Here is a 24,374-nt window from a genome sequence, read left to right as displayed (position 1 = left end):
GAGATTCTTTTCAGTAAAAGTAAAACTGCACACATTATTCTAAGGTCTGGAAAGGAGTCCACACTGAGCTGAACAGGTTGAGTCAAAGGAAAAAGGTTCAATCCCCCAGCCTCGTAAATGCCACATGACCTGATTAACCCCAGGTTATGACATTCCTCTCCCTCGAAGTCCGTGGTGCTGCCGTCGCACAAGCGACCAGGCTGAGACGGGGAGGCAGGAGGCGAGGGCAGACGCCGACAACTCTTAAGAAACTGTTGACCTTCAATGGCGACAGATGGAGGAGGGTTCGGTGATGTGTAGTGAAGCGGAGTGTGCCCCTTCTGTCCAGACCAGCAGGGGATTTTGGAAACCTGTGGCGTCGGCGGGGGAGGCACCTGCACCCCGCTACTGGGGGAGACAAATCCATCTCCGAATCAGTGAAGTCCGAAGGGTAGTCGGACGGAACTGCATGGCTACCATGTGGCACTCTGAACGTAGTTACAGACGTAAATCTCGTCCCTGGGCAAAATTTGGCTCCGATATAAGTGTAAATGGTGAAGCCAATTGTGGCCCAACAAACTAGGCCAGTTGCCATTAACCACGATTGAAGGCAACTGGACCTCCTGGTGACCATACACGACCGGGGCCTCCGTCATTCCAGCAATGACTAGTATATTTGGCGAGATACGTCGTAGTCTTAGATAGGTTCTCCATGATGTGGAGATGCCGGCGTTGGACTGGGGTGAGCACAGTAAGAAGTCTTACAACACTAGGTTAAAGTCCAACAGGTTTGATTCAAACACGAGCTTTCGGAGCGCAGCTCCTTCCTCAGGTGAAGGTTCCTCAGGTTCCTTCACCTGAGGAAGGAGCTGCGCTCCGAAAGCTCGTGTTTGAATCAAACCTGTTGGACTTTAACCTGGTGTTGTAAGACTTCTTACTTAGATAGGTTCAGCACCCGGGCCCCCCTTCAACCCGGATCCTACTTCGAATACCTTCAAAAGTTTTAAAACCTACCGCCGCTTGAGTATCAAGTTCCAATTGCAACAGTTGGCCATTTACTCAGATGGGAACAGTGATGGGGCTACTCGAGGTGCAGACACATAGTGTAAAAGGAGCTCTTCCTCCTCCTCCCGATCTCCTAAACGATTTGTCCGGTCCCCGGCCCTGGACAAACACCGGCCACAGCCTGATTGTTGGGGGCGATCCACCCCGGTATGTCGATGGGCCCATCGGCAGGAGCAACCACAAGTCAAATACTCGTGACGAGGCAGGCCATGGTCCCGGGAGACATGAGGACATACGAGCTGCATTTCAGGGTTCTGGTGCTGATCCAACCAAAAGGAGGGGTCTGCATGACCCGGTCCATGCCCTCAGGCATTCACCTCCATAGCTTATAGTTCCTGACTTCCTCCTCCACACCGCTGAAACCACAGACCAACCAGTTCTTCAGGGACTCTGTTATGGACACTGCAAACAGAAGGCAGAAGACGGCAGCGTCATCCAGAGACCAGTGTTTGCTCCTTGTCGCCAGTATTATAAGGTCCGGAAAGGAATCCACACAGAGCCATCAGGTTGAGTCAAAAAAAAGGTTGAATGCAATAGAACATGTGTCCAGAGCAGTTGCTCTACTACTGGACCCAGCTCACACTTCATGGCCCTCTGGTTTTATGCAGGATGTAGAAAGGGGCACCCCGCCCCTCAGTGGAGGAGTGTATATTCCCCATAGTCCTTTGGTAATATCATTCCCCAGTGTCATAAATGTCCCATGACCTGCTTAAGGTTTCATTAGTGTCCCATAACCTTCTTAACCCCAGGTTATGACATACATTTTACAGTACACAATCTTTGTGTCTTTAATTGAGTACAGAAATGTACTAGATTTGCTGGCATTCACCATGTTATTATAATGGCAGGAGTGAACTTTACTATCATTGATTCTAGTTTTGGGTCTACCTTGGAAATTCTCTTGGGTACAGCAATGCAAATAGTCTAAACATCTTGGGTATTGTACTACCCAATATTTCACATACATTATTATCCCCTCTGCATTAATGGATGCAAATAAGGTGGATTCCTAAATAGACATGAAGCAGGATTCTTCGTCGGCCATCACCGGAATTGGGGAATGTGATTGGGCGGAGAATCGATGCTGAAATCGGGGCAATCGCAGATTTCACGCCAAATCACAATTCTCCATCATCCCAACAGTGACGTCAATGTGGTCCAGAACGCACGTACAGTAAACACTGTTTGCATATCATTAGCGGGCCTGACGCGGTATTCTCCAGGTCCTGCGTGACTCTCCGCCTCCGATGGGCCAAATTCCCGATGGCAAGTTTCACTTATTATTTTAAGAATAGTGAAATCAGCGTCATGGTTGCTGAGGGAGTGAGGGGTACAGAAAGTGTCGAACATTACCATAGTTTGCCGACAGTTGTGCCGATGTCTGAGGGGACATTTGCCAGGGCCTAGAACACTATTGCCACAGCCTGCGCACGCCGCTGACTGCTCATTGTGAAATTAGGGCCATGGGTCATAAGGGTGTCCCCTCCAGGGCACTCCCCTAGGTACGCTCTGGCCCAGCCAACACAGTAGCGTGTTGGGCACGCTCTAGCACAACCAATGCCACCTTTTTGGCTGGGATGAGTCTCTGTGGGGATTGTAATGTGTATTTGCAGCTGCAGCTTGTCAGCCTCCTGAGTGTCCCATACCATTTTTCACTGAAATCGATTGTGTTCCACGCCGGTGCTAGCCTCCCCACAGTCGCTCAATCGGTCCAGGTTCGGCGCCAGTTTTGCTGTCGTGAAAGTCCACGAATCTTGGGCGGGATTCTCCAACCCCCCGCTCCCGCCGTCCTCCAAATTCTGCCGACTCGCGCTGGCCGGCAGAGGCCCTTTGGCGCCGGTTGGCGTGCCACCAAGCCCCTTTCCCGCGATTGGGCGGAGAATCAGAAGTTTGAGCAGGCGCCTATTTCATACCTCGATAGTGGTGTCAATGCGTTCCAGAATTCACGTACAGTAAACAAGTTTGCATAGCATTAGTGGGCCTGACCCGGTATTCTCCGGAGCCTCTGCGATTCTCCGCCTGCGATGGGCTGAATTCCCGACGAATCCTGCCCAAGCGTCAACACTTGGCTCAGGAATGGAGGGAGAATCTAGCCCATGAGCTCTGGTTCATCTGATTACCTGGCATTACTGCACTCAAGCAATTCCGTCAAACTATTCGGAGAAAACTCCACGAATTAAGATGGAATTAATTAATTAGCATTTTGTCTTTGTTTGAAGTGATCTAATGTTTTGGTTTTCAGCATTCACCACTGTTTGTTTTTCATCACAATTGCATTTCTTTAATTCTGACATGTAAAATTTGCATTAACTCAGTTCCATCTTTTGAGGCACATTTGGCGGGATTCTTTGAGTGTTTTACGACGGCATTATCTGGCCCCTAGGATCAGCGATCCTGAGCCGCACAGGGGTCCAGCACAGCACTGGAGAGCCTCACATTGCTCCAGCTGCCGATACGGGTATCAGAATGGGCACCGCGAGTCCACGCATGCTCGCCATAGCCGGCGCGAGTTTGCACATGCGCGTGGGTTGCCTTCTCAGCGCCGGCCCCAATGCAACATGTTGGAGACCTGGGACCAGGCATGGAGGAACCTGGGCCCACGGGATAAGCCCACCCGCCGATCGCGGGCCAGGCCACCATGGAAGCCATCCCGGGGACGGATCCCCCCTTCCCCCCCACCAGCCCCCCCCCCCCTCCCCCCCCCGCCGCAACATAAATGCCGAGGTCCCACCGGGTAGGACCACACGAGAATGGCACCAGCACCAGTGGGACTCAGCCTAACTCGGCGGGCACTCGGCCCATCGCGCGGGGAGAATCAGTCACCAGAGACTCAGCGGACCAGCATCAGAGCGGCGTCACGTGAGGTACAGGGTCGGAGATTCCCACCCATTACATCTGCATTATTACAAAAAATAACTGCCTTCATATATATGTTTTGCAGTTGTAAACAAGCGATGTGCAATAATTACTTTGCAACAGGGTGGTATATTTTAATGTAAAAGACCAGCTACGGGATTCTCCATCGGCGGGACCTCCCGGCTGCAGGAATGGAGTATCCCACTGCTGGCGTGAGTGCGCCACGCAGGAAAACAGGGCCGACGGGACGGAGAATCCTGTCCAAGGTGTTTGACGTTCTTCTTCTTGGGCAGTGCCTCAGGATTGAGGATGGTCTGATAGGTTCTGCAATGGCTGATAGTCCAATGCATGATCTGCAGACTCGGCCATATGTGGGAAAAGTGTCGCTCAAATGTTTGGGCAGGTCAGGTACTTGGAGGTTTCTGTGCTCTCTCTGATGCCTCAAGATCGCATGTGTGCACCCTACAAAGTTTGTGTTTGGCTCCTTCCTGAATAAACCTTCTCCATTTTAATCAGCTACAAGCCTGGGTCGATATGATTCGACAGATGTTCAATCTCTTTAGGGATGATTTGACAACATCCATAAAGTACTTATTTTGCCGCCTTGGGTATCTCCTGCTTTGACCGAGATCTGAGTTGAACAGTTGCTTCAGGAGACTAGTGCCAGACATACAAACATAAATGTCCCACCCAGTGGAGCTGGTTTTAAGTGCTTGACATTACACGCATGTGTTAATACATCATGCTCTGGGTACAATGGTTTCCCCACACTTCTATCTGAGCCAGTACATCCAAAATACATTCAAGCTATGAACATTGCACAGAAACAATATCTAACCTTTGAGGTCGTTAAGTGAACAGTTGGTAGATTAGAAAATGGCTCAACAGCATTACTGAGGCTCTTTGGTTGATTCCCAGCAGCAGAATGACTGTTTACATACACAGGCCTAGCAACTAAATTTAAAATGCCTTAGATTTGGAGATGGGTGGGATTATTCATTACAAAATCCCTGAATATGTTTACAAACACCCAGGCACCTTTACACCCAGCTTGACACTGTGCTGGATTCACACTGCAATTGAAGCCCTGTGGAATACCCTCTCTTTCAAAAGGAGGGGGAGGAGGGGGTGCTAAGGCATTGGAGTGGGGGGGGGAGGGGGGGGGGGGGGTTCTGGCATGGCGGGAGCCAGCGCCGGCTCTAGGGTTGCTGGCGCCCCGGGCAAGCTGAACTTCGGCGCCCTTGGGGGGGGCGGGGCCGGGGGGGGGGGCGGGGCCGGGGGGGGCGGGGCCGGGCCGGGGGGGGCGGGGCCGGGGGGGGGGGGGCGGGGGGGGGGGGGGGGGGCCGAGGAGGGGGGCGGGGCCGAGGAGGGGGGCGGGGCCGAGGAGGGGGGCGGGGCCGAGCGGGGAGGGGGCGGACCGAGCGGGGAGGGGGCGGACCGAGCGGGGAGGGGGCGGACCGAGCGGGGAGGGGGCGGACCGAGCGGGGAGGGGGCGGACCGAGCGGGGAGGGGGCGGACCGAGCGCGGGGGGCCGCCCTGGGGGCGGGCGGCCACCGCGCATGCGCTGGTTGGCACCGGCCCAACTGCGCATGCGCGGGACCCGAGTCTCTGGCGCCCCCGAGCACATAGCGCCCCGGGCGACAGCCCGAGTTGCCGGTGCCTTGAGCCGGCCCTGGCGGGAGCATTCACAATCTTTTACAGCAACAGATTAGTGTCAGTGTAGCAGCTTCCTGAGAATCTGATGCTGTTTTGATAATAGTACTGCAAATTATATACGGTCTGTTGGACACATTGGGCTTCATGGACTAAATTACATCTTGTTGCATATTTTTTTAATCATGTAGTCAGTGCCTTGCTTCAAAACAGCCTTAAAACAAAACACTTAAATAATACAACCATATTACCTGAACAAGATAAATCTCCTTTCTGGCAGAGATTTTATCAGCAAAATAAATTATTGGATGCACACCTCTAAATCTGAATGAATAAGCCACCCTGACCCTGAACTTAACTGCATGTTTTGGATGTGGACACACTCTGTTTAATTTACAGCCCAACAGTCGTTCATCACGCTGATGTTTGTGCATGTTATTCTGCATTAAAACACCTTTTTATTGTAGGTTCTGCCAGGTAATCTATCATTGCTCAGTCAAAAAGTCAGGCAGAATAACTTCTCAAGCTCAGTGACAGTTTTGTTCAGCAACTGTGAGGTAAGGGAAAATGGTAAATGATGAATCACACCCCGTTTTTGTCTCTCTCTGTGTAGTGAGCCTTTCACTCTGCATTGGTGTGGAAGTAGCTCTGCAGTAGGGCAGCACAGTAGCAAAGTGGGTAGCATTGTTGCTTCACAGTGCCAGGGTTAAAGATTCGATTCCTGGCTTGGGTCACTGTCTGTGCGGAGTCTGCATGTTCTCCCTGTTGTCATAATACACACCAGTATATCATGGTGCAGGCACACACTGATGGACACACACAGGGACCAATCAACATGTACAAACACCGCAGCCAATCACCAGTTAGAATACACACACTATAAAGTCAGAGGGCACCACGGTTCCCGCTCATTCTGGGTGCTGCCTCTCAGTGTAACAAAAACTCATCCAGCCCAGCACAGACTCACACCGCGTGCTGAGAGAATCAACTGGTTCGGACAAGGCTTAGGTCTCTAGTTTAAGTTAGCATCATTTGGACCCACAGTCATTGTGTGTTAGTTAGTTAGAAGTAGTTAATAACATTGAGTTGAACCTTCATCAGTGTTGGAAGTGCCTGTTCACCTCTCAAATCTACTCTAGCCAACACTTCACCTGTGTCTGCGTGGGTTTCCTCCCGGTGCTCCGGTTTCCTCCCACAAGTCCCAAAAGAAATGCTGTTCGATGAATTGGACATTCTGAATTCTCCCTCTGTGTACCCAAACAGGAGCTGGAATGTGGTGACTAGGGGCTTTTCACAGTAACTTCATTGCAATATTAATGTAAGCCTACTTGAGACAATAAAGATTATTATTTCAAGACCAAAATTGAGAAGTCCCGTCCAAAACATGGCCCCACCATTTTTGCAGGGCAAGGGGAGCAATGGGAGGTGGGTTCCAAATTGCACATCTACGTTTCACAGTGGCAGCTACAAATATAAAACAGCAGCTGCTTCCAGTCATATCTGCTTTTTGCTTCCCAGGAGCGGAAACCTTGTGGAATGGATTCTCCTCACCCTTGCGCCGGAATCGCGGCTGGCGTGGGGGCAGAAAATCCATGTATGTTTCCTCAAGAAATTGGGACGGGCGTGGTTCACCGATTCTGCAGGCCTCGAAAAGCACGTCGCCTGGGACTTACCTGGGGCCAGTGCCACGGGCCCGTTCAGCTACTCAGCCCCCTACCGGCTGAAGTCCCAATGTGCTCCAGCCGGTCGGGAAACTCGCGTAGCGGCTGCAGACTCAGTTCGCAGCCGCCTTGGTCGGGGGCGGGTGGATCGGAGGTCGGGGGAGGCCTTCCAGGCAGCCCAGGAGTGTTTGTGGAATGGATTCTCCTCACCCTTGCGCCGGAATCGTTTGATTGTCGGGCGCATGGCTGATCGGGGGGTCTCTTTTGTGGGTCAAGCTCTGCCGTCCAAGTCCGCCATGGAGCAAGGTGCAACCGCTGGAGGCTGCTGCCGTGCACATGCACAGCCTCTGACCCGAAATGTGGAGGCCAGTATCTGCAGAAAAAGTCCTAGATATACTCCGGGTCACTGCTAGCCCCCTGCAGGGCTTTGAATTTGTGTCCCTTTGATCCAAGTTTTTCTGGCATAAATCTCAACAGTTTTGATGCCAGCGTGGGGATATAGTCCCAATATTGGAGAATCCAGCCCTATGTTTGCAAATTAGACCCATTTGGAGCAGGGTGAAGCAGTTGTTTGAATAGGTAGGGTATCCGTTTGGAGAGGTAGGGTACCCTATTGTAAATGGTCCGAGGACACCTTTTCGGGAGCTGTATGTCCTTTGGGAGAGCTAATGTATCCTTTCGGATTGCTAAAAGTGAACATGAATGCGCATAAAAAGTACACAAACTCACAGGAACTGTCAAGTTCAATGGAACTTTCAAGACAGCTACCAACAGACCTGTGAAAAAGAACTATCAACAGAGCAATCAAAGGAAACTGTCCTTTAAATATGTGAGAAAAAAATTGCCTGCAATGTTAATTGTTTTTCCTATTTCACTGTCTGTTGACAAAAGCCTGAGAGCTATCATTATTGCGTCAGTGCTGTATGACAGATATCACAATCATTCATTATCACAATGCAGTAACTCTCGGTTCAGTTTGATTGACAGCTCCAAGTGGTTATCAACTCTTTGAAATGGGACTGTGAATGCGAATGCTTATTAATATAAGGGATCAAATTTGAATTAATTACTTGTTTTCATAAGGGATAAAGCACATGGAGAAGTGTTCATTTTCATAAGGGAACATGTGTATGAAGGAATGTAAATGTAGTGAATGGGCTTTTATCAATGGGATTATTCGTATATATTTAAAAACAATGTGCATCATGAAGTCCAGAGTAGATAATGAGGATTGAAAACATGGCTGGACCTGTTCTGACTCTGCGCTTCTGACCTGGGATTGAAAATTTAGACCCAGGTCCACATGAAGTTTAAAAGAAAGTCCTTACAGAAAGCAATGCCAACAAACACCAAAAAGGTAAGTTAGTTAAAATTTTAATATGAATGTCGAGCTGGGAGGAACTGGCCACCGCTTGCTCACCTCTGTTTGTGAGCTTGACTCCACTCACTGATCATGATCTCTCTGAATCGCCACCACTACCCTACCCGATCCTCAACGCTCCCAATTTCCCCATCTCTCTGTTCTCTTTAAGGATTCAGTTGGGGGTTGCTGCCAATAACACAGATCTTCCAGGTTCTTTCCCTGATGAGCTCTGTGGGGACTCCCATTAGCTGCCTGTAGCTTGTTGGCTTGATGACAGCGAGACTCAAAGCCAATATTAGGTGGAACACAGATTTTATCTTTTGAGGCTCATGGAGCTTTCAGTGTTCTTCATTTGTACTCATTTTGGGCCGTAAATGAATTCGTTTTGGTAGAAAAAATGTCTACAGTTCACTGAACTTCTCCAAATAACATACATAATATTAAGCGTGTGTGCTGCTGATACTTACAAGTTGCCAATTCGATTTTGCGTTTATGAGGGGGGTCTTGAATAATTTTGTTAATGTCACCTCGACCTTCAAGTTCCACTGGTTTTTCCCATACTGACAGTTGTATTGAGGGGTTGAAGAAGAAAACACGGTCATCTCCAGTCCAGACAACACACCTGTGCATACAAGAAATTACATCAATAAATCATACAGAAATATTGTCAAAGAGGTGATAATCACAGGAAGGTGGAGGGGAGGGGGGGGGGGGGGGTTAATTTAAATGACACTATTTTCTCCTCTCACTACCCAATCATAAACAGAAATATGTCTTCCTTTGTTTCTCTCTTTATAAACAGTGGCATATTTCCCAAACCCTCACGTTTTGTGTGATCCAATTGTCTGTTAATAATCCCACAGTAAACTCAAGATAGAATGAACTCAAAAAAGGGTTGTTTTATTGCATACATTCAAATAACAAAAGGAGAACCAAAACATCACCTCCACAGTGAAGGATAGAAAAAAGGTTGTACAGTAGAGACCACAGGGAAACAAAATGTTGGTTCACATGAGTTCCAGAGTCCTTCATGGGGAATAGTGGGCTGAAAACCAATGCTGTAGAATTCACTTTTCCGATGGTGTAGACTTCACACAGTGAGATAGGCACACATAGGTGAACCAGTCTTGTTGGTAATGGTATGACTTCCAACAGAAGTAGTGTAGTTAGGGGCCAGGTGTTCAACCTCAGAACAGCCCTTTTGTGTGAGGCTGCTAGTCAGATAGTAAAGAGCAGACTGTACTATACAGTTCAGCAGAGCAATGTCACTTGTTCCACAAGGCAAAGGCCCATATCACATGACTCCCACTGCTCTCGACTATCTTTCACAAAAGACGTGTATCAATCGTTTTGATTCCAAAGATTTATATATCTCAAACCTTAGGGATTGAAAGGAAGGATGTGGGGCCTCTGCCCGAGCAGGTAATCTATCACTTTCTGGCCAGCTGGGTTATTAAATGCAGATGGCCTTTGAACAGCTCTCTTTGAAGTTGCGCTGTGCAGTCTAGGGGTCATTTGCGGGCCCTCAGAGATAGCGAGTAGTGAGTTTTACTAAAACTGCCACGTTGCATTGCATTTTTAAAATCTCTTTTATATTGCATCAGTGGAAGTCACAGCAAATTAAAACAATTATTCTGGCCTTGTTTACAGAATAGTATGGGATTGAATCACAAAACAGCACAATTTAATGATCCAAAGAAAATTTGTACTTAATAAAATAAAACTTAATCTTATTCACAATATGTCTCAAAACAATTATGCTTTTATTTGTTCTGACAGTGTTGCAATATTTAATATAGATTGCTCATACATAAAGTGCACTAAAACCTAGACTCTACCAGTTGCCACAATTTGTGAATTTATTTTTTTTGTTCATAGTACTTGGGCATTGCTGGGCAAGAGAGCTATTATTGTCCAGCCCTAATTTCCCTTGAGAAAGTGTCGGTGAATCACCTTCTTGAACTGTAGTAGTATGTATAGTGAAGGTACTCCCACAGTGTTGATAGGTTGGGAGTTTCATGATTTTGACCCAGTCACATATTTCCAAGCCTGGATGCTGTGTGATATAGAGGGGACCTTGGAGGTGATCAAAGAAAATTGCTGCAGTGCCCCTTGCAGATGATACACACTGTGACCACAGTCAGCTGGTGGAGGGATAATTTTTCAAGGTGTATGCTGGGGTGCCAATCAAGTGGGCTGTTATATCTTGTCTGGAGTTTAGTTTTTTATTATTATTGGAGCTGTACTCATTCAGGCAAGTAGAGAATATTCCATTACAATGCTGATTTGTGCCTTGTGATGCTGGAAAAACATTGTGGAGTTCCACACCACAGAATATCTAATCTCTGTCCTGCTTTCCTAGTGCTGTGAAGCCATAGTGCTAACCATTGTGCCACCATGCTGCCCCATATGGTTATATGGTTAGACAATTAAGTTTCTAGTCATTGGCGACCCCCACCAAAGATATGATGGATGTTGATGATGGAGGATTCTGCGATTGTAATGCCTTTGAATGTCAAGGGATCGTGGCTAGGTTCTGTCTTATTGTAGAAGGCCATCACCTGGCTTTTGTGTGATACTCAAGTTACTTGCCACTTATCAGCCCATGTCTGAATATAGTCCCAGTCATGTTGCATGTGGACAGAGTCTGCTTCAGTGTCTAAGGAATTATAAATAGAACCAAACACTGCTATTGTAAAAAGCAGATGTAAATGATGAATAGAAAGTGATTGGGACTCAGATTGTGGGACACATCTAACTGGCTGCAAGGACCACGCCGGCCCTTCGCCGCCGGTTGGCACGGCGCCATCCCTTCCAACGCTGGCCTAGCCCCCGGAAGTGCGGAGGATTCCGCAACTTCCGGGTGGCCCGACGCCGAAGTGGTTTGCGCCGTTCTTGGCGCCGGTGACGGGCCATCGCACCAAGTGCGGGAGAATCCCGCCCCAGGTTCCTCAGATAGGAAGACATTGTTGACTTGATATAGGTAGGGGCAAGACCATGTAGTGACTTGAAAATAAAGAGGAGCATTTTAAATTTGAAGCATTGTTTAACTGGGGGCCAATGTAATTCAGCGAGCACAGAAGTGACGAGTGAATAGTACTTGGTGTGGGCAGCGGCATTTTGGATATTGTCAAGTTTACGGAGGGTAGAATGTGGGAGGTCACCCAGGAGTAAGGTGAAATAGTTAAATCTAGAGGCAACAAAAGCATGGATGAGTGTTTCAACATTAGAAAAGCTGAGCCAAAGGGCAGCACAGTGGTGCAGTGGTTAGCACTGCTGCCTCACGGAGGCAAAGTCCCAGATTTGATCGCGGCTCTGGGTCACTGTCTGTGGAGTTTGCACATTCTCCCCATGTTTGCATGGGTTTCGCCCCCACAACCCTAAGATGTGCAGGGTAGGCGGATTGGCCACGCTAAATTGCCGCTTAATTAGAAAAATGAATTGGGTACTCTAAATTTAAAAAAAAAGACAAGCTGAGCCAAGTGCGGTATCTTGCAATGCCGTGGGGGTGGAAATAGGCAGTCTTGGTGATTGGAATCTCATCTTGAATTAAATATGCTATCAAGGTTGCAAACAGTCTGATTCAGCCGAAGGCAGTTGCCAAGGAGCAGAATAGAGCCAGGAGCTAGGGAACAGAGTTCGTGTTGAAATCAAAGACAATGGTTTCAGTCTTCTCAGTAGTTGGTTGGAGGAAATTCCTGCTCATGCAACACTGGAGGTTGGGCAAGCAATCTGACAAAATGGAGGGATTGAGGGAAATGATGGTGAGATAGCAGTCAACTGTTGTCAGAATACACGCGGAAGATGACTAAGGGCGCGATTCTCCGCACTCACGCCAGTTCGGAGAATAGCGGGCCGCGCAAATTTTCACGGCGACGCAGGTCCGACGCCCTCCCGCTATTCTCCGAACCCCGCACAAACTACACGTCAGGATTCCCGGCAAAGGCCTCGAACGCGCCCCCGACACAACCAGAATCGCTACTTATTGGCCCCCCGCTATTCTCCGGCCCGGATGGGCCGAAGTCCCGACGTCATCACGCACTGTTTTCACGCCGGCCAACACACCTGCTTTTCAAGTTCGTCAACCAGTCGTGCTGGCCGACGAGAGCTTCGAGTAGGTGAGCGCACCGCTCAGCGCACCGCTCAGCGCACTGCTGGAGTCTGGCCATAACGGGGAAGGCATCCCCGAGAACGGGAGGGGGTCCAGAGCGGGTGGGAGTGGGGGAGACTGAGGGGGGGAGTGGGGGAGACTGAGGGGGGAGTGGGGGAGACTGAGGGGGGTGGGGGAGACGGAGGGGGGAGTGGGGGAGACTGTGGGGGGAGTGGGGGAGACGGAGGGGGGGAGTGGGGGAGACGGAGGGGGGGAGTGGGGGAGACTGAGGGGGGAGTGGGGGAGACTGAGGGGGGGAGTGGGGGAGATGGAGGGGGGAGTGGGGGAGACTGAGGGGGGAGTGGGGGAGACGGAGGGGGGAGTGGGGGAGACTGAGGGGGGAGTGGGGGAGACTGAGAGGGGAGTGGGGGAGATGGGGGGGGGAGTGGGGGAGACGGAGGGGGGAGTGGGGGAGACGGAGGGGGGGAGTGGGGGAGAGACTGAGGGGGGAGTGGGGGAGACTGAGGGGGTGGGGGAGACGGAGGGGGGGAGTGGGGGAGACTGTGGGGGGAGTGGGGGAGACGGAGGGGGGAGTGGGAGAGACTGAGGGGGGAGTGGGGAGACGGAGGGGGGGGGTGGGGAAGGCGGAGGGGGGAGTGGGGGAGACTGAGGGGGGAGTGGGGGAGATGGAGGGGGAGTGGGGGAGACTGAGGGGGGAGTGGGGGAGACTGAGAGGGGAGTGGGGGAGATGGAGGGGGGAGTGGGGGAGACGGAGGGGGGAGTGGGGGAGACGGAGGGGGGAGTGGGGGAGACGGAGGGGGGAGTGGGGGAGACTGAGGGGGGAGTGGGGGAGACTGAGGGGGGAGTGGGGGAGACGGAGGGGGGGGGGTGGGGGAGACTGAGGGGGGAGTGGGGGAGACTGAGGGGGGAGTGGGGGAGACTGAGGGGGAGTGGGGAGACTGAGGGGGGAGTGGGGGAGACAGAGGGGGGTAGTGGAGGAGATGGTGGGGGGAATGGGGGAGATGGTGGGGGGAATGGGGGAGACTGAGGGGGGAGTGGGGAAGACTCCGCCAGTCCGGGCCCTCGGCTGCTCCGACCTCCACCTGCTGTACCTGCTCGGCTGTGATGTGCGACCCAGACTGTGACCCAGGAGCCTCATCACTAAATAGCCCAGCCGGGGTGAGTGTCTCTGGGATGGTGGATGGTGTGGGAGATAGCTGTGCCGCAAGCTCGAGGTCGTCTTGGGTTGACGCCTCCTCGATGTCATCGGCCCGCTGAGAGGCCGCAGGGCGTTGGCGGGCCATTTCTCTCTCTTGCTCTCTCGCCGCCCTCTGGGCGTCCTGCTCCACAGATTCGGTTGGGGAGGATGGGACTCCCCGCTGATCGGGCACCCTCTGTCGTGCGGCCCTGGGTGCGGTGGGGGCAGATGCCTGTGTCCGCCTGGAGGCAGACGGCCCTGTTCGTTCGGCATCACGTCCTAGGGAAGAGAATGAAACGGGTTATTTAGATTCGCTCGGCCGGGCGCTGGACAGTCCCAGTGGGCAGGGTGTGTGAAGGGACAGAGGATGGGCGAGGTGTTCCAGTGGGCAGGGTGTGTGAAGGGACAGAGGATGGGCGAGGTGTTCCAGTGGGCAGGGTGTGAAGGGACAGAGGATGGGGAGGGGGGGGTTGGTTGTCATGCAGGGTTGTCTCACTTGTTGCAGCTCCACCAACCTCGCATTGCGCGATCTCCCGGGTGGCAGATCCCCCAACAAGGTCCAGTGCCCTCTGCTCAAACGTGGTGAGGGGGCGCAGGATGGGCGAACCCCCTCCAGTCTTGTTCCGCTCACGGGTGTTGTGAGCGGTCTTGTCCTGTTGGGGGAGGGGGCATAGGTATATCATTACAATACGGCAGGTATCAGCAGTCCGTTCAGATACTGGCACAGTTTGGGGGTCAAGTTGTAATAAGACCATTGCATCTCTCCACAGGGACCAGAGCACTGGGTCTGTGACTACTTTGTGAACCACCCTCAACTCACTCTGCCCCAATCCCCCTCCACCCCCGGTGCTGGGGGAGGGGGGGGGGGGGAGGGGAGGTGGGTGATTAAGTTAAGGGGGGAGGGATGGTTGTCACCCGGGGGCATCCTCTTGGAACTTACCCTGGCAGCCCTGGTGAGGTTATGCATCTTCTTCCGACATTGGTCTGCAGAGCGAGGGGTCTGCCCCACAGCACTAACGGCAGCAGCCACCTCACGCCAGGCCTGGCGCACCGCGCTGGCAGGGTGGCGATGCCCTCTACGTGGGCAGATGATGCCCCTCCTCTGCTCGATTAATTCGAGCAGCATCTCCACGTCAGCCTCAACGAATCGCGGAGCTGCTCTCCTGAGCTCCGACATCCTGGCCTAGTTTCTGTGCTCGCCCGCGCCCTTTTACAGCGTCGGGCGGCGTCACGTGGGCGTGTTCGTAGCGTCACCGTGTTCCGGCGTCATCGCGCACGTGATTGACGCGGCCCCGATCCTAGCCCATTTCCCAGACTTGAATACCTCGGGAAATGGGCCGTGTCGGGCCGTTGCAAAAGTCGGCCGTTTTCACGGCCAACTTCGCGATTTTCCACGGTTGCGGAGAATTGCGCCCTATGTTTTTGGGTGATGCAGGTGAAAAGCTGTAAGCAGATGAGAAATAGAAGGAGGCCAGGGATATACTGGAGGATATCTGTGGAAATGGTGTAAGAGCAAGAAGAAAAACCATTGTGGGTGATTCTCTGCAGAGAAATTTATCTTTGTATTTAGTAGTGTTAATAAAGTTATAGATTTGTTCAAGTTAAAGCTATTTTGTGGTCTTTGTGAACATGATGCCAACCATCCTGAATTTGGCAACACAAAGAACACCACAGTCGGTTTCACCATTTTGCAAATCCATCGCGCCATGGTGAACTCAGCCCAACGGAGGCGGAAAATCGTAGAGGCCGCTGAGAATACTGGGTCAGGCCCGCTAATGACATGCAAATGGTGTTTACTGCGTACTGGACCCTATTGACACCACTGTTGAGGTGAGGGAAAATCACAATTTAGCGTCAAATCGGCATCCGCCGTGATTTTGGCGTTGGAACCAAATGTCTGCCCAATTGTGTTTTGTTACCTCTCAGTCACATGGTATAGCTATTTCAAGGATCTTTATAGAAAGACTAATATCATAAAAAGAGTAAATTTTCAGCAGTTTAGTGATCACGACATGATTATAATCTTTTTTAATCGTTCATTGGATTTGAGCATTGCTGATGAGGCCAATATCCATTGTCCGTCGCTAACTGCATTTGAGAAGGTGTTTGTGCACCATGAGGCATAGGTGCACCCGTGGAGCTGTTGTGAAGGGAGTTCCAGGCTTTTTACAATCGGCCGCCATGCATCTGCTGCCTTTGTTTTCCCAGCTGGTCAAGTCGTAGGTTTGGAATTTGCTCTCAAAGGAGGCTTGTTGAGTTGCTGGGGGGCTCACCAGCACACCACAAGCAAACATTTGCTGACAGCAACTACTGGATTAACATCTTTCAATTGTGCGGACTCCAGAAGTTGTCAGTTTATGAGGAGTGATCATGGTGAATATCGACTGTTTCACCAATATCCTGGTGGTCTTAATGTTCACCATAACTAAATTGAAACTGCTACTAGCCTGTCCTATTTTGGAATTTTCAATTTAAATTGACTACGTTGATCTGCCTGGAGTGTTTTTCACAAGACAAACTTGCAAAACAACTCAAATAAATCACTAGTCAATCTTAATTCAGAACAAATCTGAATATATCTGTACACTACTTACAGAGGAACAGTAGGAATTTGTCATGATCAGATAATATATCCTGATGTTCCATTATAATTCACAGAAATATGACCTTTTACATCAATGCTTGTGATATAGAGGTTAAATTATTCAAGGTATCCTATAATGTGCAAATCAAGCAAAATGTAATCATGTAACTCATTCCTTACCCTGCTGTTCCATTTCAAACATAATTACATCCATAGTCCCTAAGACTGGGCCTGTTCTTACCAAAGATTCATAAGTGATCACATAATCATAGAATCTTTCCAGCGCAGAAGGAGGCCATTCGGCCCATCAAGTCTGCACAGGCTCTCTGAAAGACCATTCCACCTAGTCCCACTTCCCTGTTTTATCCTCGTAACCTTGCACATTCTTTCTTTTCCCTTCTGAATACCTTGATTAAATCGACCTCCACCACCCTCTCAGGAAGTTTGATCCAGAGTCCAACCACTGTCTGGGTGAAAAAAAATTTCCTCACCTCACTTTTACTCCTTTTCTCCGATTATTTTGGATCTGTGCCTTTAGTTCTTGATGCTCTCTCGAGTCCTGCCAGTTTCTTACTATTTACCCTGTCCATATTCCTCAGGATCTTGAATACTTCTATCAAGTCTCCTCTCAGCCCTACAGTCCCAACCTCTTCAATTTACCCTCATCAGCTACAGTACTACAATACTGTGGTATACACACACTATAGGGCAGCATGGTAGCACAGTAGATAGCACAGTTGCTTCACAGCTCCAGGGTCCCAAGTTCGATTCCCAGCTTGGGTCACTGTCTGTGCGGAGTCTGCACGTTCTCCCCTTGTCCGGGTTTCCTCCGGGTGCTCCGGTTTCCTCTCACAGTCCAACGATGTGCAAGCTAGGTGGATTGGCTATACTAAATTGCCCTTAGTGTCCAAAAAAAGGTTTGATGGGGTTACTGGGGATAGGGTGGAGGTGTGGGCTTAGGGAGGGTGACGTTTCCATGGGCCAGCAGACTCGATGGGCCGAATGGCCTCTTTCTACACAGTAAATTCTATGTCTATATCCCTGAAATCATTCTTTTGAATCTCCCCTGTCCTCTCTCTAATGCCTTCATATCCTTCTCAAGTATGGTGCCCAGAACTGGATGCAGTACTCCACATGAAGCATAATTAATGTCTTATACAAGTTCAACATGACCTTCTTACTCTTATACTCAATGTCCCTGTTAATAAAGCCTGAGGTATTATACACCGTATTAACTGCTCTCTCAACATGTCCTGTCATCTTCAGTTACTGCTTTACTTAAAACTACAACACTTCAGATGGAATTCTGTAAAGGCTTGTTGCAGAGATAAAGCCAGAATCTCATTACATCAGTGAGAACGCGCAACGGTATTCTGGACAAACACGGTGATAAAATCATGGACGAGCCTGGTCAGAATGATCTGTTGGGACCCTAAACAGAGGAATTGTCCAAGAAAGATATCGATGTTCAAATAGGAGTGCACTGTTTCAAATTAACAGCAGCGCTGGAAGTTAGCTGGGAAGTGAAGCTACCAAAATGGAACTCGGCCACAATAAATTTATTTCCAATTCCAATTCTCTTCTTGAACCTAGTGGCAGGATTTTGTATGTTTCCATAGCTAGTAATTCCTGCAACAGGTCAGCTGTATCTCGCCAGAGGCTTATAGGTTGAGGGCCACCACTCCACATCAAGTGGTCTCTCCCACTCTTACCACCAGCCATTCCCGTGTTTGAAAGGATTTGCAGGTTGACACATTCAACTGTTTGACTGCATTACGAACGCACCTTCCTTGGGCATCAAGTCCTGAGGTGGGTCTCGAACATAAATCTATTCTATAAATCTATAGGGGTAACACGGTAGCACAGTGGGTAGCATTGTTGCTTCACAGCTCCAGGGTCCCAGGTTCGATTCCCGGCTTGGGTCACTGTCTGTGTGGAGTCTGCACTTTCTCCCCACGTTTGCGTGGGATTCACCCGGGTGCTCCGGTTTCCTCCCAAAAGACGTGCTGTTAGGTAATTTGGACATTCTGAATTCTCCCTCTGTGTATCTGAACAGGCGCCGGAATGTGGCGACTCGGGGCTTTTCACAGTAACTTCATTGCAGTGTTAATGTAAGCCTAATTGTGACAATGAATATTATTATTATGGTAAGTGGACCTCACTACCACATGGAATGGTTGATGTGCAGAGCACAGATTCATTTCAGGGGAAGCAAGTTAAGTACATCAGAGAGAAAGAAAGGAATGAAAGTATTTGTCGGTCAGCAAGTTGGGACGAGGCTCACGTAGACCATAAACACTGACATCAACCTTTATGTTTCTGTGCTGTAAAACTCTATAGACTCAGAATTTAGCAACAGCACATTAAGATATAAGTCTCTTGACCCATAAAACACACAAATTGTCTAATAGTCCAGTTCTAAATATAAACTTTCAAATCTTTGGTGCAAAATTAGAAAAGGCAGAATTAATGAGAGGACAATGTGAAATTAGCAGTATTGAATTGGCCACTGGCTTTACCTTGTGTTCAATTTTATGTTCCTTCAGAAATAATGGGATTAACATTTATGTAACCTCCTTATGGCTTCAGGTCAAATATTTCTAGTTCATATAAAATCATTCACATTAAACGCTCTACATTCAATGAAAGTCCTCTGCTTATAACTAGATACTCCTCAAAAACACCTTGAAAGGTTCACTTGTCAACGAGCTACAGTAAATACCACCTCCAAATAGAACTTACATAATTGCAATGCCTTTCACAATCAGCAATGATATGGAATGATAACTTCCACATGATTAAGTCTATTATCTTTTCAGCAGGATGAATATCCTTGATTATCTTAATGAGCCAGCTAACATACCACATGCAGCAATGGATAGCATCCCTGCCCCTGAGCTAAACGCTCCAAGTTCAAGTTCCACTCCAGGACTTGATGGCCATGGAAGGTGCGCTCATAATGTGGCTAACCAGGTTGATTATCAACCTGTAACCCATTTCAATATACCAGTGACAGGTAGTAAGAGCAGGAGTGTTTCCTGGTCAGCTTTGCTTGATATGGAGTTGCACTCCTCAAGCTGTAAGTCTCTGGTGATGGGCTAACAAGCATGTTCCAGGAAAGACAAGCTAGAGAAGCAGATGCAAGCTCGTGCTTTATCTGCCTCGTGTATCTCTAGGCGCAGGAAGAAAATGAAGAAAAATAACCTGCCATCTGTAAAGATCCTTTGTGCTGTACTAAGCTATAGGTTATAAGAAAAATGCTGAATAAATGTCACTTAATCACATTTCACTGTGCTGCCTTCTTTTATTTTTTATTTTTGAATTAATTTGAGATAATAGATTCAACCAACCTAAAGTTTAATGGGACAAATCTTGATTGGGAAGATTTCCTCTCTGTGTTAGGTGTATGAATAAATACATAAAGAAAATGTTTATGTTTCTAAAGGTTCAGAAAATGTTTTGTTTTTAAAAGCCAACACCAACTTTAATAATAGAGGCCCAGATCGGGATAATGGATCCAATCCAAATACTTAGTAGTTCTTTCTTTATTGTTTCTTATGAGCCAATGAGCATACAAAAGACCATTCTCACTGTGAGAATTTTATTCCGTTCATTTTTGTATTTTACATAAAGTAAGTCGTCTTATTGGTTTGAGATTGTCTCTTGCCTCCAGTTCATTTATCATAAAGAGAAAATTCAAAGGACGGCTCGTGTGATCTATTTCAGTCGCTAATATATGGGGCTAAGGTTTCGTTATGACGCCTGTGCCATATTATTGTTCAACTAGATGATGGGCAGTAAAATAGCATTGTCTATGGATTATAAGAAGCCTAAGGTCAACTGAGGGGAGTGACCAGCGACATTGAGCCTAACAAGAATTTAGCACACAAATCTGAAAATCGTTGCTGATAGCATGAAGATGAAATCAATATCTAAATAGCATTGTGAATTAAATTGGAGTCAAAGCATAGGGTGAGGGTGAGGTTGGAGTGAACTGATACATAAAGAAGTCTGAAACATAGTTTGCTTTTCCAGTAGATCTAAAAAATAAGTTATTGACAGTGTATGTTTTTATCTCGGTAGCGCTCAGTAATATTTTTATTATTTTTAAATCCGAAATGCAGGTATTCACCAAAAGAATGAAGCCACAAGATTCACGGTTTAAAACAAATAATTTTACGACACAAAAATCAAAGAACATGAGTACTAATAACTACACTAACATAAATAGGCAGTTATGTTAAAGATGTTAAAAGTAAAATTAACAGTTATTTATACTCTAAACTGAACTCCTTAACTCCACATACTTCGACACACATTTGACTTACACCCAATAACTCAAGTCAGATTATTAACAGAAATTGGAAGAGTAATCATTTTGTGCTGTAAAGGTTGAGATTTCTTGAACTTTTTGTTTCTTTCCATCAAGGTTGTTCCTTGAAATTTCTTTCACCCATCCTTTGGTTGAGACTCCCATTTCAACACAGGTGTTGCTCGCATCTTAAGGTTAGCTACCACTGATCAGAATTCTTCTGTTTCTCCTGTTCTTTAACTCTTGAGTCTTGCATCTAAAGCTCTGACTTCTTAGTTTAGCTATTCCAGAGGACCAACTCACTGTTAGTACAATCCTTCAGCTAATAAGAGTTTTAAACTCTTTTAGTCAGAATTTCAACTGAATCCTGCTTGGAAAAAAAGATGCTTCTTGAATCCAGCTTGTTATAAGTTAAAACTAAACCCTAAACCTGTTTGAACGCAGAACTTCACTCAGGAACCTACACATTCCTACAAAAAACTTCTGGATGACCTATTTTCTATTGCTTATATCCAAGGCTGTTCACAATAGATCACCCTTCAAAGAAATCTCGGGTTGAATTCTCCGCTGGCGGGATGCTCCATTTTGCCAGCAGCCCAGGGGTTTCCCGACGGCATGGGGCTGCCCCACAATGGGAAACCCCAGTGACTGGCCGGCGTAATGGAGCATCTCGGCGGCGGGATGCACCTGGAATGTGGCGCAGCGGGGCGGTGAATCCAGCCCCAAGTTTTTTAAGGGACTATTATACCAACATAAAATATAGGTTTATTCGCCAAAAGCCTATGGACCTTTACATGTAAAGTTTGAGCTGGTAAATGCAAGGTCTTTCACAGCTATGACATATTAAACAATTTAAAATCAAAAATATCACAATATATTGGCATGATTCACATTTTTAATCATTTACTGCATACATTAAGTAAATCTGTTATGATTGCCAGACAGTTTTGAATTGACAAATTCATTAGGATGCTCTTCAGTAACAGGAATGACTTCTGTATTACACACCATCATTTCACTATTTAGAAGAAGAAAATTTTGAATAGCTTTTAAGAGGACACTGCTATATGTTCACGACTGCATGCCCTTCAATCTCTGCTGTCATGTCAATAATGATCATACATTGCCAACATTTCTATTCCTCTTTCATGCTCAGTGTGGTAATTAAAGACTTTAGACATTTGTTTTTTTATTAATCTATCAACCACCAAGCCTTCAGGGCAAATGCAAAAAGTTGCTGCTTACTTATGAAGCAGGGGTGTTAAGTGGCTTAAATTGGACAATGGGTTACAGAAAATAAACTTGGTAAAAATTAAAATTGTGAGGGATTTAAAAATTCCATTTTGGACAGAGTTAATCTGTCAAATAGATTTTATGGCTTTGCTTCTTCCATAGCATTTGCTGATTCCACTGGCTGTTCCTGAACTTACTGGCTTAAATACACAGTGTTAAAACTGGTCAAATCTAATTAGTGTCAGATTTGAGAGGGTATTTAGTTCTAAGGCTGGAAATCTCACAAAGGTCCAGGAAGTACTATTTCATTTGAAAAATTAACAAAAGGCTTACATAGTCAATTTGCAGGATGTATCTACATGCACAGAGAATACTCCAGTTAAATGGACACATGTATTCACTGGAACCTGGCTGAATTTACTCTCCATATTTCCTCTGTCAACATTGTTTACCTGGACACAAGACTGTCACTGATGATGTTTTGAATTTGCTCCCCTCCAAGAGTCGGGTGCTTTGTTTTGCCTCAGTGAGGGTGCAGCTGCTGTGGCTATGGGATGCCAACAGAGACAGACAGATTCAGTTGGTAACTTACATTTTGAAATCTAAGGGGGCTTTGCCATTGGATGTGCACGAGAGATCTGGACATGCTGTGCACGATTTTCCGACTGTTCATTTAAATGGTTGAAAAATCAGCTGCAGTCCCGCCCTCCCCTTGATTTGTGATTGTGTTGTTGATGGGAAAAGCTCCTGTTAAGCAGCGTAAATACAGAGGCTTACCCTTAAATTGCATTTCAGGTGCAATTTCATCTAATGAACAATTCCGAATATTGTGGTTCATGTCAGAGAATGGCAGAGAATCCATGAGCAAAGCAATCTGTTTTGATTAGGTACATCAAGGTACTACTTTTTAATGCATAGAGAAAATCTCTGCTTCCAAGAGCAAGTCCACACTCTCTTTGAATCACAATGGGACTTTCTAAGCAAAATGATTTGGAATAGTCGGTTGCATGGTGAATAATGAAATCTTTTGCTGATGAGGTGAGTTCATTTACTGATTGTCATGCAAGTTCCTGGTCTCCCTGAATAAAATGCAGTTAACTCTCTGAAAGACTATACATGTTAAGCTACCGCTACAGGTTCATTAAGGAACAAAATAAAAATTCAGCAAGACCAAGCACAACAGGTTTCACTTAAATACAGACCTTCACTGTACATGAAAGTTGGAGCCCGTGCAACAGGAGAGTGGGCATGTTTTCATTTTAAAAATGTATGTGCGGCAAATTGCTGAAAGTAAGAGCTGATAATAGCACAGTGAGGTAAACTGGGCTTCTGGATCTGAGTGAGGGCAATCAACTATGTATCTCCTTAACCAATCAGCGAAGAATTATATAATTAAACACGCAAACACTAAGGAGGAGGTTTAAATTAGAGTGGGTGAATTCAATACCAAATCATGCACAAAAAGGGGTGCAGAGTGAGCAAGAGAGATTGAATTAAGAGATAGAAACAAGACAGTGCGGAAAAGTAATTTGAAAATTGCTTTCATATGTTTTTACAATCTCCAAAAATTAAGATCTTTAAAGAATATTCAGTACCAGAGAGGTTGAGTGTCAGTAATTAACATTTATTATGTTGTTAAAAGAGCACTCAGACTGTAATTAACAACTCAACTTTCAGGGATGAGGTTAGTTCATATCGACAGAAGATATGCTGTGACTTAATGCTGGGCATTGCATGTCAAAGATTAAATAAACAACAAGATTACGTTTTCATAAAGCTGAGAGTGGAACAGCGCATCTCAGGCAGCAACTTCAGTATTTTGAGTTAACCAAGCATCCGTCATTCTCCTGAGGCTGCTGTACCCTTTGCAGGTACAGATTTCTGTACCATTATTTTGATTGAAAATTATGACCCAATAAGACATCTCTGGGCCGGGATTCTCCGGTATCCGGCGGGTGGGCAGTACCGGCGCCAAAGAGTGGCATGAACCACTCCGGCGCTGGGCCTCCCGGAAGGTGTGGTATCCTCCGCACCTTCGGGGGCTAGGCTGGTGCTGGAGTGATTAGCGCTGCGCCAACCGGCGCCAAAGGGCCTCCGCCTGCTGGCGCAAGTTGGCACATGCCCGGCCCACTGGCATGATTCCTGTGCATGTGCAGGGGTTTTCTTCTCCGCGCCGGCCATGGCGGAGCTTTACACAGGCCGGCGCGGAGGGAAAGAGTGCCCCCATGGCACAGGCCGCCCACAGATCGGTGGCCTCCGATCACGGGCCAGGCCACCATGGGTCAACCCCCCCCCCCCCCCCCCTCCGGGCAGCCCCCCCGAGGACTCCGTAGGCCGCCCTCAGAGCCAGGTCCCGCCGGTACAGACCTTGTGTAATTCA

General features: G+C 47.8%; 1 protein-coding gene across 11 annotated transcripts in view; it reads right to left on the bottom strand.

Annotated features, from left to right (window-relative positions):
* Positions 1 to 24,374, bottom strand: part of LOC119950570 (transcription elongation regulator 1-like protein) — a 924,053-nt gene that overhangs the window by 290,740 nt on the left and 608,939 nt on the right. For all 11 annotated transcript variants that reach the window (XM_038773098.1, XM_038773095.1, XM_038773090.1 and 8 more), the window contains one exon: positions 9,045 to 9,199. In XM_038773098.1, the coding sequence (XP_038629026.1) occupies positions 9,045 to 9,199 (155 nt within the window). The remainder of the gene's footprint in view (positions 1 to 9,044; positions 9,200 to 24,374) is intronic.

Source organism: Scyliorhinus canicula, chromosome 16 (genome assembly GCF_902713615.1).
Source record: "Scyliorhinus canicula chromosome 16, sScyCan1.1, whole genome shotgun sequence".
Lineage (NCBI taxonomy): Eukaryota > Metazoa > Chordata > Chondrichthyes > Carcharhiniformes > Scyliorhinidae > Scyliorhinus > Scyliorhinus canicula.
Note: the sequence above shows the minus strand (reverse complement) of the source record. Positions and strands in the feature narration are given on the sequence as shown.